At 37.0% G+C, this 17,517-nt stretch overlaps 1 protein-coding gene across 2 annotated transcripts in view; it reads left to right on the top strand.

Annotated features, from left to right (window-relative positions):
- MRPS28 (mitochondrial ribosomal protein S28) overlaps positions 1-17,517 on the top strand; it is a 100,315-nt gene that overhangs the window by 10,173 nt on the left and 72,625 nt on the right. For both annotated transcript variants that reach the window (XM_009213246.4, XM_003902900.5), the window contains exon 2: positions 11,319-11,500. In XM_009213246.4, the coding sequence (XP_009211510.1) occupies positions 11,319-11,500 (182 nt within the window). The remainder of the gene's footprint in view (positions 1-11,318; positions 11,501-17,517) is intronic.

Genomic DNA, 17,517 nt, shown 5'->3' with positions numbered 1-17,517 from the left:
CAATTTTTCAACAGCATCTGGCTCACAGCTTTTCTCTTTTCTTCACACTTACCATCTTCATTGACCAGCATTTACATTTGTAAACCAAAAATAAAATTCTAAAGCCCCTCAGCCATTTGAATGGACCCTCCTGTCAGCCAAGGGCATTCCAAAGTTAACCTGAAAAACTAGTTCAGGCCATGATGGGAAGGGGGAGCCAGACGTGCCTCATTATACCTCCCTCTTTTCAGAATTAGTGATAGAAATGACTCTTTAGTAAGAAAATTTACAATCTGTTTTTTCTGAAGCCTGCTACCTGGAGGCTTCATCTGCATGATAAAACCATGGTCTCCACAATGGCTTATGGTCACCCAGACATTCCTTTCTATTGATAATAACTCTTTCAACCAATTACCAATCAGAAAATCTTTAAATCTACCTATAACCTGGAAGCCACCCTCGCAACCTGCTTCTAGTTCTCCTGCCTCTCTGGACTGAGCTAGTATAACCAATGTACATCTTACATGTATTGATTGATGTCTCATGTCTCCCTAAAATGTATAAAACCAAGCTATGCCTTGCTTCCTTGGGCATGTGTCTCAGGACCTCCTGAGGTTGTGTCATGGGCGTGTCCTTAACCTTGGCAAAATAAACTTTCCAAATTGATTTAGACCTGTTTCATACTCTTGGTTTACACATTAATGACTACGAATACTTTGGCCACATAGTTTTTTGTATATTAACTTTATATTGTGTAACCTTGCTGTAATTACTTATTCCAGGAGGTATTTTTCTTGTTGATTCTTTTTGATTTTCTACATGGATCATCATGCTATCCATAATAAAGCACAGTTTTATTTCTTCCTTCCCAATTTGTATACTTTTATTTTTTCTTCTTTTCTTATTGCATTAGCTAGGACTTCTAGTACAATGTTGAAAAGCAGTGATGAGAGGGGACATCCTTGCCTTCTTCCTGTGCTTAGTAGGAAAAGTTTCAAGTTTCTTACCATTACATATGTAGGTTTTTTGTAGATACTCTTTATGAAGTTGAAGCTTTCCTCTAGTTTTCTGAGAGTTACTATTATGAATGGGTATTGGATTTTGTCAAATGCTTTTCCATTTGACAAAATGAAATATGACCATGTGATTTTTCTTCTTTAGCCAATTGATGTGATGGATTACATTTTTTTCCTATTTTTAATTTTTGTGGGTACATAGTAGGTGTACATACTTAGGGGGCACATGAGATACTTTGATACAGGCATTATAACATGTAATAATCACATCATAGTAAATAGAGTATCTATTCCCTCAAGCATTTATTCCTTGTGTTACAATCAAATTTTACTCTTTTAGTTATTTTTAAATATGCAATTAAATAATTATTGCTTATCACCCTGTTGTGCTCGCAAACACTAGGTCTTATTCTTTCTAACTACTTTTTGTACCCATTAACCATCCCCACCCCCTTGTATACTGTAAGTATACTATAGCACATATAAGGGAGTGGGGATGGTTAATAGGTACAAATCCCCAGTACTCTTCCCAGCCTCTGGGTAACCGTCCTTCTACTCTCTGTCTCCATGAGTTCAATTGTTTTAATTTTTAACTCACACAAATAAGAACATGTGAAGTTTGTCTGTCTGTGCCTGGCTTATTTCACGTAACATAATGACCTCTGGTTCTATCCATGTTGTTACAAGGGACTTTTTTTTCTTGTTTGGGACTGAATGGTAGTACTGCATTGTGTATATGTACCACATTTTCTTTATCCATTCATCTGTTGTTGGGCACTTAGGTTGTTTTCAAATTTTGGCTGTTGTGAACAGTGCTACTGCAAACATGGGAAGTGTCTCTTCAGTATACTGATTTCCTTTCTTTAGGGTATAAAACCGGCAGTGGGATTGCTGGATCACATGGTGGCTCTATTTTTAGTTTTGTTTTTTGTTTTTTGTGGAACCTCCAAACTGTTCTTCAGAGTGGTTGTACTAATTTACATTCCCACTGACAATATATGATGATTCCCTTTTCTCCACATCCTCGTCAGCATTATTACTGCTGGTCTTTTGGATAAAAGCCATTTTTAACTGGGGTGAGATGATATCTCATTGTAGGTTTGATTTACATTTCTCTGATGATAAATGATGTTGAGCACTTTTTCATATGCCTGTTTGCCATTTGTATGTCTTCTTTTGAGAAATGTCCATTCAGATTATTTGCCTTTTTTTTTTTTTTTTTTGAGACGGAGTCTTGCTCTGTCTCCCAGGCTGGAGTGCAGTAGCGCGATCTCGGCTCACTGCAGGCTCCGCCTCCCGGGTTCTCACCATTCTCCCGCCTCAGCCTCCCCAGTAGCTGGGACTACAGGCGCCCGCCACCATTCCCGGCTAATTTTGTTTTTGTATTTTTAGTAGAGATGGGATTTCACCATGTTAGCCAGGATGGTCTTGATCTCCTGACCTCATGATCCGCCCGCCTTGGCCTCCCAAAGTGGTGGGATTATAGGTGTCAGATTATTTGCCTATTTTAAAGTTGGATTATTGGAATTTTTTTCCTATAGAGTTGTTTGAGCTCCATATATATCCTGGTTATTAATCCTTTGTCTACATTTTGATTTTTGAATGTTAAACCTGGCATAAATCTCAGTCAGTTGTGGTATATAATTTTTATATGTTGTTGGATATGATTTGCTAATATTCTGTTGAGGATTTTTACATCTACATGCATGAGAAATATTGGTCTGTAGTTTTCTTTTCTTGTAATGTCTTTGTGTGGTTTTGATATTAAGATATTGCTGTCCTCATAGGATAAGTTCCACTCCTATCTTCTGAAAGAGATTGTAGATAATTGGTTTGATTTCTTCTTTAAATGTTTGGTAGAATTCACCAATGAACCTATGTGGACCTGGGACTTTCTGTTTTGGAAGTATATTAACTACTGATTTAATGTCTTTAATAGACATAGGCCTATTCAGATTATCTGTCTCTCCTTACTTGATTTTTGGCAGACTTTGTCTTTCAAGGAATTAATCCATTTAATCTAGGTTATCAAATCTGTGGGTATAGAGTTGTTTGTAGTATTTCTTTAACGTCCATGGGATATGTAGTGATGTCCTGTCTTTCATTTCCATTATTAGTAATTTGTGTCCTCTCTTTTTGTTTTTCTTAGCCTGGCTAGAAGCTTACCTCAAAGAACCAGCTTTTGCTTTCATTGATTCTGTTGATTTCCTGCTTTCAGTTTCATTGCTTTCTGTGCTAATTTTTATTTTAGGTAAATTGTGTTTTCATTTTCATTTAGTTCAAAGTATTTTACAATTTCTCTCGAGATTTCTTTGACTCGTGTTATTTAGAATTGTATTTGTTTACTCTCTAAGTATTTTGGGATTTTCGAGCTATCTTTCTATTCCTGATTTCTAATTAAATTCCATTGTGGTCTGAAAGCAGACATTGCATGATTTCTATTCCTTTAAATTTGTTGAGGTGTGTTTTATGGTCCAGAATGTGGTCTGTTTTGGTGACTGTTTCATGTGGCATGAGAAGAATATATATTCTGCTGTTGCTGGATGAAATTGCTACAGATGTCCGTCATATCCAGTTGATTTACGATGTTGTTGAGTTCAGCTGTATCCTGACTGATTTTCTCCCTGCTGGATCTGTCCTTTTCTGATAGAGGGGCATTAAAGTCTCCAACTGTAATGATTCATCTATTTTTCCTGGCAGTTTTGTCAGTTTTTGCCTCATGGTTTTTGACTATTCTTAGGCATGTACACATTAAGGATTGTTACAACTTCTTCAGATAATTAACCCCTTTATTATTAGGAAATTGTTTAACATGAACAAACTGTTACTTGTTAGATCAATTAATAATTAAAAACTTAAAGTTTTAATTTTACCTTGACATATTCCTTCTCTGTGTTCTGCCTTTCTTTATGTAATGTAGGTCTGAGTTTTTGACTTTTATAATTTTCTTCCTTCTAAAGAATTTCTTTAAACATTTCTCGCAAGGCAGGTCTACTCGCAACAAATTCCCTCAATTTTTATTGGTCTGAGAAAGTCTTTAATTCTCCTTCATTTTTGAAGGATAACTTCTCAGGGTACAGAATTCTAGCTTGGTATCTTTTTTGTTTCCTCTTAACACTTTAGATATCTCACTGCACTGTTTTCTTGCTTGCAAGATTTATGAGGAGAAGCTGGATATAATTTTTATCTTTTCTCCTCTATGAGTAAGCTGTTTCCCCCCCAGGCTTCTTTTAGAATTTTTTCTTCATCTTTGATTTTTCTGTAGTTTGAAAATGATACTATATACCTAGATGTAGTGTTTTTGGTGTTTATTCTGGTTGATGTCCTCTGAGCTTCCTGGGTCTGTGGTTTGGTGTCCGTTATTAATTTGGAGGAAAGTCTTAGTCATTATTGTTTTAAATATTTATGCTGTATTTGTCTTTCCTCTCCTTCTGGAATTCCCGTTAGTTTTCACCTTTTGTAGTTGTCCCAAAGTTCTTGAATACTCTGTTGTACTTTTCCCTCAATCTGTTTTCTCTTTGCTTTTCAGTTTTGGCAGTTTTTATTGAGGTATCTTCAGGGTCACAGATTTTTTTCCTCAGCTGTGTCATCTACCTGTAAGCGCATCAAAGGCATTCTTCATTTTTGTTACAGGGCTTTCGATCTCTAGAATTTCTTTTTGATTCTTATTTAGAATTTCCATCTTTCTGCATACATTGCCTATCTGTTCTTACATCCTGTCTGTTTTATCCATTAGAGCCCTTAGTGTCTTAATCATAGTTGTATTAGATGCCTGGACTGATAATTTCAGTATCCCTTCTGTATCTGAGTCTGGTTCTGATGCTTGCTCTGTCTCTTCAAACTATGTCTTTTGCCTTTTTGTATATCTTGTAATATCTTCTTGACATCAGGACATGATGTATTGGGTAAAAGGAATGGCTGTCAGTTGGCCTTTAGTAATGTGGTGATAGGGTATGTGGGGAGGGAGTGTTCTACAGTCTTATGAGTGGGTCTCAGTCTTCTTGTGAGCCTCTGCCTCCGGACTGTGAACTTCACATTTGCTTCTCAGTGTTTCCCTCTCTTTTGGTGGGACAAGATGACTACAGCCAGCTAGAGTTGGTTATCTCCCTTCCCCCAGGACACTTAGGCTCTGACAAAACCCCAGCAGTTTAGGCTCTGGTTGAAGAGTTTCTCTTGAGGACACACCTCATATGCATGATAGTTATATATATGCTTAATGTATATTAAAAAGACAACACATGTTTGATGAATAAATTGTTGAATAGGAGAGAGTGCTCTGATGTATTTCAAAATAGTTCTGTTCTCCACTGCTGTCTGAAGTACAAAGGGATTTTTCTCCTGTATTCACTGTGAGAACCAGGTTGAGCTCCTGCAGATAAAACTCACAAAAGTGTGGGAGTCCCCAGTAACTGGGTCTCTCTGGAGTTTTTAACTTTCAGACTTGTCCACACTGAGCCTCCACCAGTTCACCAGTTACAACTCGGGTTTCCCTACCTTGGCACCGGTTCCCACAGAGGTTTGTTCTTGGAGGCTGCTTCTTTTCAGTAGTTCTCTGTATTCACTTGTCTCTCCATGTTTGGGAACAGCAGTTTTCCCTGTGACCCCCACCTCTCCGATGGATCTAAGAAGAGCTGTTGATATTTCAGTCATGACAATCAAACACATCTCCAGACATTGCCAAATATCCCCTGGGGTGGGGATGCGGGGGGGCAAAATCATCCTGGTTGAGAAATACTAGATTAGTCAATAAAACTTGATGGTGGTGACTGAGTCTATAAGAAATTAATTTTTAAAAAAGCTAGTTTTTGACAGGGGGCTGTTTACCTTCAGGCAGTGTTTTAGTGCTTTACATATGGCTACATATTTATTCCTTACAACAATCTTGTAAAATAGATATAATTACAAACCCCGTTTTATAAGATGAGTAAACAGCAGCACAGAGATTCTGAGTGCATAGGCCTTTCCCCAGAGCTGGTAAGTGGTAGAGCCAAGGCTCGAGCCATGTGGCCAGACTTCACAGACTTCCTTTGGGAGCCCTCATATTTGAGTCATCACAAATTATTCATATGCTTGCTGCACAGCTGTCATTTGGATTCTTTTCTTTGCTGCTTCTATAGGTTATAGAAACAGTGTAAGTTACTGCTGCATAACAAACCATCCCAAACTTGGCTCTCCTCTATAGAATTTATTCGATTTTTTTTTAAGAGAAGAAAAAAAATATATTTATTTTTGCCAGGATAATACATACCTATTACCAGATATTATGCATTTGAGGAATTTTGTGCTTGACAGAAGATTGACTGCCCTACCTCTGTTGTTTTTAGTTATTCTTCTTCTTTTCAGCTTGTCTTCTCACTGCAGCCTGGCATGACTGAGCTCCATACCTTTATGGAATTCTTCAGGATAGAATAGCTTTTTTTTTTTTTTTTTTCACAGCTTCTTCTTGCATTTCACTCTGCTTCATTAATTACCACTCTTCCACATGCTTCCTATCCACTAGAAAGTATGCTTGTATACTTTTGTTCTCCATCTGTTCCCTTTAATATTGAGGGTTTATAATTTTTACAATTTTTAAATTTATTATTTTACCATCATTTAATGAGATTTCAGGAGGGAGAGAGATAAATGTAAGTACCATATCACTTTGAGTCACCAATACATTTATTTCAATAAAAGAACTTTGTTGTGAGCATAACATTTATTGGTTAGTGTTAAAGAAACAAAAGTTATCATAGCACAGTTAATAGAAGTGAGTCATTTTTGGAGATGCATGTTGAAATTTTTTTCTTGCTAACCAGTATGAAGTAGTTAAAGTATATATACCATTTCATTACCTTTGTTGTTATTGTTTTTTTTCTTTTTCTTTTTTCTTTTTTTCTTTTGAGACAGAGTCTCGCTTTTGTTGCCCAGGCTGGAGTGCAATGGTGCAATCTCAGCTCACCGCAACCTCCATCTCCCGGGTTCAAACGATTCTCCTGCCTCGGCCTCCCGAGTAGCTAGGATTACAGGCATAGTGCCACCTTGCCAGGCTAATGTTGTATTTTTGGTAGAGACCAGGTTTCCCCGTGTTGGTCAGGCTGGTCTCGAATTCCGTACCTCAGGTGATCCACCTACCTCAGCCTTCCAAAGTGCTGGGATTACAGGGTGAGCCACTGTGCCCAGCTGTTGTTGTTGTTTACATTAAAGGAGGTGACTGGGTCAAATGGGAGAAATGTCTCCCATTTCTAATGTGTGTTACTTTATAAAATCCTTTTTATATTTTAGAATATTTAAGAATTCCTACTACTTTATAGAGTTGGAAGAAAGTTTATAGTTATCCAGTCCTTTAATTTATAAATGAGAAAACAGATCTAGAGAAGTTAAATGACTTATTCAGGATTTTTTTAGCTGTTTATTGTCTGAGTTGGTCATAGAAGTCAGGTTTCGTAAGTATTTGTTATTCTTCTGTACTGTCTTCTTTTAAGTTTGCTATGATGTTTGTATCTATTTTCTGTCTTCGCCAGCAAATTTTATTTAAGAACTACTGTTCAGCATCCCATGTAGCTTTGAATAGCATGTATGGTACTCATGTATAACATGAGGTAGTTGGATTAGTTGATGTCTCATATTTCTTTTACCACTAGTTTCCCGATTCTAAGCTGTATATTAAATGGTCCTCATATGCATGATAGTTATATATATGCTTAATGTATATTAAAAACACAACACATGTTTGATGAATAAATGAATGAATGATTGAATACATGAAAGTGATACTGTTCCATATGTCTGTAATTCCTTTACCTTCCTCCTTTCTACCTTGACGGTCCTGTTCAACTTTCAGGCTTCCAAGGAGAAAATAGTACAGCAGAAGAGCAGGAGATGTGAGCTCTGTGACCAACTCTTAAAGGAAATAGTCAACTCCAAGTTAGTACCTATGACAGCTCAGTTAGTGGGCTTTATTGTAACATTTTCCAGGGTTAGGCACTGAGCTCCATGATACATATCCAGCAGTGACAGTATGCTTCCAGTCTCTGCAGTCTATGTCAGCATGAGAGGAGCTATCAATGTTAGTTTAGAGACTTTAAAACAGGACTCCCTGTAGTCAACATGGATTGTGGGAGTTGCTACATTTACTGTTTTTAGTAGTCATTTGACAAGTAAATGAGTACCTTTTGGTATAAGACCTAGAATTCAGAGATGGTTCTAGACTATGATTTTTGAAACAAGGGTTTGTCTGATTGTTTGATGTAGCTTCTCAAAATCAATGATGCAATATCAAAAATCAAATGAAATAATGAGCTATAATTTAAAAGCAAATTCAGGTGTTAATCCAGGGTTCTTATGCTTGTGAGTGAAAATTATTTTTCACTCACTGAAAACACACTGACTTCCTTGCAAAATATAATAAAGTAAAGGCAAAAAATAATGGAAGAGAAATGTTCTACTTCCACTTGATTTTAAAGTTACCTTTAAAAAATAACTATATAAAGTTTATAATGTAATTAATATTTAACTGTAGACTTACTGAAAATCTCAAGAGAATCTTTTTAAACAGTTGAGAGCACTCAATAATTTTCTAAAACCAAGGGGAAAATACCGCTTACTATTATACTAATCTTAGCTCAAATGTCTCTTTACAATTGATAAAGTACATTGTGTTATTTTAGGAACAGGTCTTAGTGATGGCTGAATTATCTCCAGTAAAAGTTTAACTACTGTATCTACTACTACTGCATCTTCGTGTCATCTAGTTGGTTTTTTTTTTTTTTTTTTTTTTGAGACAGAGTCTCACTCTGTTCCCCAGGCTAGAGTGCAGTGGTGCCATCTTGGCTCATTGCAACCTCCATCTCCTGGGTTCAAGCGATTCTCCTGCCTCAGGTTCCTGAGTAGCTGGGATTACAGGCACATGCCACCATGCCCGACTAATTTTTGTATTTTAGTAGGGACGGAGTTTCACCATGTTGGCCATGCTGGTCTTAAACTCCTGACCTCAAGTGATCCACTCACCTTGGCCTCCCATAGTGCTGGGATTACAGGTGTGAGCCACTATGCCTAGCCCCTGTCATCTAGTTTTAATTGAACTATGGCTTCAATTGAGTCAGCCAAAAGGAAAAAAGAAGAAGAAGAGAGGAACTCTGGTAGATATCAGCCATAAAAGTGGAGTAATGGGAAAGCAGATCATAGGGAAAGTGGGCAGGACCTGCCCTGGTTACAAGCAGAGACCCCCAAGTTGATACTGTTTGCTCTTTTCTTGAGCACTGCTATTATCCGCTGCTTTGGTGGCAGCTGCTATGGATGGAATAGTGGCTCCCAGCAAAGGATTATGTAGCTGCTCTTGTCAAGAATGGCTTACTTAGAATTACTCTTTTATGCTACCTCTAAAGGGCAAGTCAGCTGTGTCTGTGTTACCTCTGTAGGATTTGTTTTATCTTTGGCTCTGCAAGAAAGAACTATTTTTTCAAAGTGCTTGTTTAAGGACCTTTAATGTTGTATTTTGTGGATTTATAAAACTAGTGTGATTGCTCATGGCATACATTCCTGGTTACCCTTTCAGCTGTAGTTGGTCTCTAGGCCTATTGACTTGTCTTTAGTTTAGATTGACCCTTTTGTGCTAAGGATTTTTTCCCAGTGTGTTTCAGTTCACCAAACAAATTCATCATCATACCCTCCCTCTAGCACCTAAGGGACTTGGCATAAGCCAAATGTCTTGACTTTCCTTTTCCTGAAGCAGAGATCATAAACTTGTGGTTCGTGGGCCAAATTCAACACCTGGATGTGTTTTGCCAGGTTGGTAAAATGGACAACTTTTTCCCCCTGCATATAATACGTATTTAAAAATTGGAAAATTTACATTAATATGTGGATTTCTGGCTTTTCTTGGAAAATTAAAACATTAAAAATTAAAACATGGGGACTTGAATTGCAGCTGGAGCTGAGTAGTGTCTGTACCTTTTAAACTTGGGCACATATCCTGATTATCAAGTCCTCACCTGGCCTGGCGTTTGAGTTTGTAATCTTTCAAGTAGTACATGCATTAAACTTAAGTCACAAATATAGTTGTGTAGCTTTAAAAATAAATGCACTTTACTATTGAACTTTTAGTAAGTAGTTCTCCCCTGAATAACAAATATAAAACTCATTCTAAATATAGCACGTAAGTCGTCAGCTCAAATTGTTAATATTCTTCCATGATTTGCTCTCACAGATAGAAACTTAGCTCTTCCTTTAGTTTGTACCAAATTGCACACACCACTCTATACACAAAAATGAGTAGAAGGCACAAATCTGTGTTTACGGATTTGGAAAAATGTGTTTGGAAAAAATTTTTGTAAGAAAAAAAGAATAGTCATACCTCAAGTGAATTTAATATGTAAAAAGATTCCTAGAAAGTGAATAGCACAAAACAAGTTATTTTTCTTTTGGAATTTACTTTAGGAAAAACAAAAGTATTAACAAATTCAAGTTTTTTTAGAAAGAATTGTATATCAGGAAATCATGTTCAGACTGATCATTGTGATGAAAGGCTCTTAATTGTTTTTATCATAATGTATATTTAAATTTGTTTTAAAAGAATAGTCAGTTTCACTAAACTTGACTTAGAAGGCATTTTTTTACAGATGATCAGTGCTAAGAATAAAGTCAATTGCTTCTTGGATGCCCTCCTCACGTGCTCATACTCTGACTACTAACCACCCCACCTCCCCCATTCTCAGAGACTTGATATACAGACACTCTTCTACTCTCCTTACCCTGCCTGGGCTCTTGAGACTTCACCCTGGACTATCACATCTCTGTCATCCTTTGCCAAGGGTAGATGTCTAATTTCTTTCTTTTTTCTTTCCTTTTTTTTTTGAGACAGAGTTTCACTCTTGTTGCCCAGGCTGGAGTGCATTGGTGCAATCTTGGCTTACTGTATGTAACCTCTGCCTCCCGGGTTCAAGTGCTTCTCCTGCCTTGGCCTCCTGAGTAGCTGGGATTACAGGCATGCACCACAATGCCTAGCTAATTTTGTATTTTTAGTAGAGACAGGGTTTCTCCATGTTGGTCAGGCTGGTCTTGAACTCCAGACCTCAGGTGATCCACCCGCCTCAGCCTCCCAAAGTGCTGGGATAACAGGCGTGAGCCACTGCACTCAACCTCGATGCCTACTTTCTTTAACTCCTCTTCAGGAACGAAAAGATGGAAAAGGAAGTTGAAGAGCATAACCGGCATTTTAAAGCAAAATTCCACAAACATTTTAAAATTATTGCTACAACAATTGACTTTAATAATATTTCTTTAAGACTTTATTATACCTCCATGTTGAGTTATATGTATATAAATATCTCTTTTCATATTTAGGGCTCTCCAAAAAATGTGGAATCCTTCGCATCTATGCTGAGACGTTCTCCTCTTATACAGATGGGACCTGCAAAGGGTAAACTGGTCATTGGACGGATCTTTCATATTGTGGAGAATGATCTTTACATAGATTTTGGTGGAAAGTTTCATTGTGTATGTAGAAGACCAGAAGTGGATGGAGAGTAAGTAGAATCATTTCCAAGTACCTTAAGAGTATTCATTAAAGTCAAGACAGCTCAAAAGTATTGTTGAATGAAAGGTAATTTTTGAAAAGACGGAAAACATATTTATTTGTCTTGATAATGCGGAAGAAAAGTCTGAAGTGCTTTAAAAATACTTGTTGGTCATGGTAGGCCAGACTCATGTCTTCTCAAAGCAGTGAAAGCAGTTGCTGGGAAGACTTGAATGTTCATCCTGATAATAAGCCATTCCACACCATAAACTTAAAACCAACTTTGTAATGCATGTTGCTTAGGCCATTTTGCCTGGAACCCTTTTTTTGTCCCTTCTCTGTTCCATGGTCTCTTTCCACTTTTCCTTTCTTTTTTTTCTTTCTTTTCTTATTATTTTGCATCTATTTTTAGGATTATTTTTCCTAATAAATAGAGTTCATTCTGTTGTAGTTTATGTAGGTAAAGATATTTATGAATACAAAAAGGCACTGGAGAAGGCACTAAGGTGGGAGATCTAGGAGTGGAATATCGAGAGTCAAGGAGAGGTTGAACTAAGATTCTGAGATGGGAAACCAATAGTAAACAAGATAGAAGTGATTTTTTTCCCCATCAATTTCTGATGTGCATTTTTTAGTTTTCACTATTTTTGATACCAGGATGCATATTACAGTTGACAGTATATTAAATTAACTGGCAGTGTTTTTTTTTTTTCTTAATCATATATAAAACAATAGTGAATCTAGTAATCAATGGTATTTTAGATAGGATGAATTACAGTGTTTAAGAAGTTTTTGGCATATAAAAATTGGTCATATTTTGGAAATGAAAGGCGAAGAGTCTACTCTAGACCTAGGAGAGCAATTATGAGAATTATTTGCTTTTCTCCTGAGAGCTGGCTATCTAAAGATGGCGTTGATAATTGGTCTTACCCAATTTAGAGACATAAACTTGTTCTACCTGAATCTGAATAGGGCCTGACAAACTTAACAGAATACACATTTCCTCAGATTAGTGATATATTAGTAAATATTTAACAACTAGCTGATTAAAAAAAAAAGCCCCAATTTCTATAATGTAAAATACTCCCAACATGGCCAATGTCAAGTCACCAACATGATGTCACTGAATGCAGAGTTGAGAAGATGTGTGCACAGGGCTTCTCACAAACTGATATTAGCTGGCTGCAGCACACCTCTAGCTTAGATAACCAGAGGCTGAACAGTGTTTTAACAAGATGAGTGGTATAAACCAGGTGTCAGCTGAAAGACTGTGCTCGCTGGCATGAGAGGAATGGCTCGAGCATGACTCGAATTGGTATATCAAATATCATACAAGCTTAGTTCAAAAGTAGGGAGACCCAAAGAAATTTCTAAGTAGGGTGTGTCTGTCAATCCAGATTTTAATACTGTAATCGGTATCTGTTATGTAAACGGCTACAGAAGGAATTCAATTATTGTGTCTAAAAATTTAGAAAAGTGATTGGCATATGGTAAACAAATGCTACTATTGTTATTGTTATTTTCATTGCATTGTTATTACTAAAATCCTGGTGACCTAATGATGACATCCCTCAAGAATTCCTTTTGAGGAGGGTTTATGAAGGAGGCAAGTAAGAAGATATGTGATAAAAAGTTACCCTTTAAGAGAGATATTCTCAGCTCTTAGGTACTATACTATCACCAGAAGCTGTAGCAGATCATTTTTTCATTAGTAGAAAATATATAGTAATTATAAAATAAAGTACTGTTTTATTTTACACAAAGAAATCCTTAGTCCCCTCCTTACAATTGATCAGCTACCATGGATGCTGTCCAGTTGCAGTGCCTATCTTATTCTTACAAGCTGACCTAACGTGCAACCAGAGAATCAGGTATTGACTTTCTAAAAAGATCTATGTGGCCGGGCGCGGTGGCTCAAGCCTGTAATCCCAGCACTTTGGGAGGCCGAGACGGGCGAATTACGAGGTCAGGAGATCGAGACCATCCTGGCTTACATGGTGAAACCCCGTCTCTACTAAAAAATACAAAAAACTAGCTGGGCGTGGTGGCAGGTGCCTGTAATCCCAGCTACTCGGGAGGCTGAGGCAGGAGAATGGCGTGAACCCGGGAGGCGGAGCTTGCAGTGAGCTGAGATCCGGCCATTGCACTCCAGCCTGGGCGACAGAGCGAGACTCCGTCTCAAAAAAAAAAAAAAAAAAAAAAAAAAGATCTATGTTATCACAACTCTGCTAAGCTATTTCTCAGCAGATATTCAACTGCTTAGTCAAGTTTATTATAAATTACAAATACCAGTCATATACTTTTTTTTACATGTGAGGATGGAATTCTGTTAATCATATGTCTTTCATGGATATTTATTTCTTTGTGGATATTCTTTTGTCTGCACTGTTCTTTTTTCTCATTGAATTAAAAATTTAAAACATCACTTTTGTGATTATGTCATATTCTTGAACATAATATATTCAGAATGCCGTAGAGATCTAGAATTAAGTTGCCCAAGCTGGACTTGAACTCTTGGGCTCAAGCAATCCTCCCACCTCAGCCTCCTGAGTAGCAGGGACTTACAGGCATGTACCACCATGCTTGGCTTTTAAGTCACAGATTTTTAAGTATCAGATTTGCGATTAGTTTTCTAATGAGTAGTATAGTCTGACTTAAATTTGTTTTATGTGTAGTATAGCTTTAAATGGTTAAATACTAGCATCTATTACAACATTTATTAAATCTTAATTTTTAATTTAAAACTAAGTATATACCACATATGCACACATTCTATTATATAAATTATTTTCTTGAAACCTCCATCTCTGTTCTCCCCCCAATGAAGCAGTCATAAAAGCTTTTTGAGGCGAGAGGGGGTGGCTCAGTAATTTTTCAAGTAAATTCTCTAATCTTTGGAGCAGTGAGTATATTAGAGTCTTTTTTAATGTATTTAGGAGAGTTATATGCCTACATCTCTTTGTTCTGTAGCTATCTGTAGTAATTTCTCTATTCCTGCTTCCATGAAACCATCTGCTTAGTACTCTTACCAGAAGTACCCATTTAAACTTCAAAGGAGTCACAAAATAAATACATTCATGAATGAGGATCATCAAGAGGGAAGAGTCAAAGTGCTACAGGAGTTGATTTGTTCATTCATTCATCCATTCACTCATTCATTCAACAAATACTTACTAGACCTCTTCAATTAGCCAGGTACTGTTGTAAAGACTGGTAAACCAGACAGACTAGTTCTCTGCTCTCTTGAAGTGCATATGCAAATGGGGGAGGGAGGCATAGATAGTAAACAAGTACATGAATCAATTTAAAATATTGGTAATTACATAAGTAAAAATGGATAGTATGGTGACAAAGTGCCTGGTGAGTGGAAGATAACAGTAGTCAAAAAAGGCCTTCTAGTTCTAGTGCTTGACTTCTAGTTCTAGTGCTGTAAGTCTGAAATGCCACCAAAGTGCCTTTAAAAAAAAAATAAGAGTCAAGTCTTCAGCTGTCTCTGAAGCTCTCTTCAGCTTCCTCTTTGGTCCTACAGACTGGTAATGTTATTTCTAACTGTGCCCAATCTTCAGCCAAGGTTTAACATCAGTAGTTTGATTACTTATTTTCTCTACCTACATATCCTATGTACATACCTTTATGGCTATGTAGATAACAACTCCAGCTCTTTATCTACATACATTGTTTTTTGAGAGAAACTTTTTAACGTATCAAATTTCATGTTCTCCAGTTTTTAATCTATCATGAAATGAAGGTTTATACTCTTCACAGAATATTTATTAGATCTTCATTTGAAGATCTAATAAATAGATCTTCATGTAGAAATGCCTAGGTTCTTTCTAAAACCCTTCTCTAGGTTTCTTATAGGGATCTGTCACTTATGCTTTGAAAATATTGTTGAGAATTGTCAGGTCAGCATAATTACTGTTTTGGTTACTTATTACTCCTACTTATATCTAAAACAAAATTTGTGGGTAGGAACCGACTTTATTCAAATGTTTGCCTGTTGTCTTTATCACTGAACAAGGAAGTAATGAGATCCAGCTCAGTTGTTTCTGGTCTTTCCCTTTTTGGACCTGTGTTTAGATTATATGACTAGGTAGAACAGCTTATTGGGCTGGACACATGTTCTCTACAGTCATGCTGTCAGGCCTCTGACTGAGCAGAGTCTAGGAGGCTGAATCTCCATAATGACAGAGCTTCCTGCTTTGGTACATTTTAAATCGTTATAAATAAGAGAAATACATAATCTGTTCATCATTCATCGGCCTTCCTTTTTTTTTGAGACAGAGTCTTGCTCTGTCACCAGGCTGGAATGCAGTGGTGCAATCTTGGCTCATTGCAAACTCTGCCTCCTGAGTTCAAGCGATTCTCCCACCTCAGCCTCCTGAGTAGCTGGGACTACAGGCATGCACCACCATGCCCAGCTAATTTTTGTATTTTTAGTAGAGACGGGGTTTCACCACGTTGGCCAGGATGGTTTCGATCTCTTGACCTTGTGATCCACCTGCCTCGGCCTCCCAAAATGCTGGGATTACAGGTGTGAGCCACTGCACCCAGCCCAGCCTTCCTTTATTTTGATCCTTTTAGAGAACTATTTTCTTTTCTTCATTCAGACTTTTGTGTAGTTGAGTAATGCTACTTTAGGACAGTATAAAGATTAATTAAATACAGTGAAAAATAACTAATTGAAATATCCAGTTTAGCCAAATGTTTTAATTTTTTATTGTTTCTTTTAATAAGTAAGTTTGGCATTTCAGACTTATAACAACTAATAGGGATCAGAAAATATTTTGATTAATGAATATTCTAATTAGCTAAATGATAGCCTCTTAAGTTCTATAACTTTTGTTTTAATGTTCATTTTTGATTATAGTTTAAAGGAACAGTTTTTAGTCTTTGTACCAAAAAGCCCTAGAGTTTTGCAGAAAAGTTTAAGATATTGCTTATTGGGGATAAAGGGGCAGTTGGGCCCTACTTTCAGAGTGGCCCTACATTTATCTGTTTTATGTATTACAGCTCTGGGACAATTTTGTTTAATGTGTGTGGTGAGTATTTCTACTGTAAATAAGAAAAGTTTGAAAAACACTTGGAAAGGAAGAAACTAATTTTAGAAAGACATGACCTAAATAGTAACATTCAGAATCTAAGCTATAGTACTTAAGCATGAACAATAGTAATTTGATCTACTTAGAGTAAGTTGCAGAATAGGCATAAGTATATTTAAAGATTTTGAGACATGCATGGGACCTTATAGTGCCAGCCTCAAAAGTTATTCTATTTTTCTTTTAAATCAGCTTATGACTTGAAGTCAGAAATCACAGATGACAAATCAGAATGACTAAGAATGGCATTAACTTCTTTGGAAGTTATCATTTAATTAACTGATTTGTCAAATCAGTTGACATCATCGTTTTCTTTTGTAAAGCCCACTGACAGATACCAACACCACATGGAACATTAGAAATTAGTAGTCCTGTACTATACCTAGGCACTTTTGTTTCTTCCAGTTGAGGTACATGTTTAGCAAAAGCTTAGTTGTGCTTCTTTTCTTTTCTTTTTTTTTTTTTTTTTTGAGACAGAGTCTTGCTCCATCACCCAGCCTGGAGTGCAGTGGCATGATCTCGGCTCACTGCAACTTCTGCCTCCCAGGTTCAAGCAATTCTTGTGCCTGAGCCTCCTGAGTAGCTGGAATTACAGGCGTGTGCCACCACGCTCGGCTAATTTTTGTATTTTTAGTGGAGACAGGGTTTTGCCGTGTTGGCCAGGCTGGTCTCGAACTCCTGACCTCAAGTGATCTGCCCGCCTCGGCCTCCCAAAGTGCTGGGATTACAGGCGTGAGCCACCATGCCGGGCCTAGTTGTACTCGTTTCAAAACGTGTTTATATTAAGAAATTTACTTGAATATTGTACAAATTAATAAAATTTGAATACAGAAAGGGTTTTTGTTCTTATGAATGCTAACTTTAATGTTTTAGAAAGACTCCACAAAGGAAAACTTTGTTTTTTTGTTTTTTTTCCCCCGTCCCTGCT

Source organism: Papio anubis, chromosome 8, assembly GCF_008728515.1.
Source record: "Papio anubis isolate 15944 chromosome 8, Panubis1.0, whole genome shotgun sequence".
NCBI lineage: Eukaryota > Metazoa > Chordata > Mammalia > Primates > Cercopithecidae > Papio > Papio anubis.
Note: the sequence above shows the minus strand (reverse complement) of the source record. Positions and strands in the feature narration are given on the sequence as shown.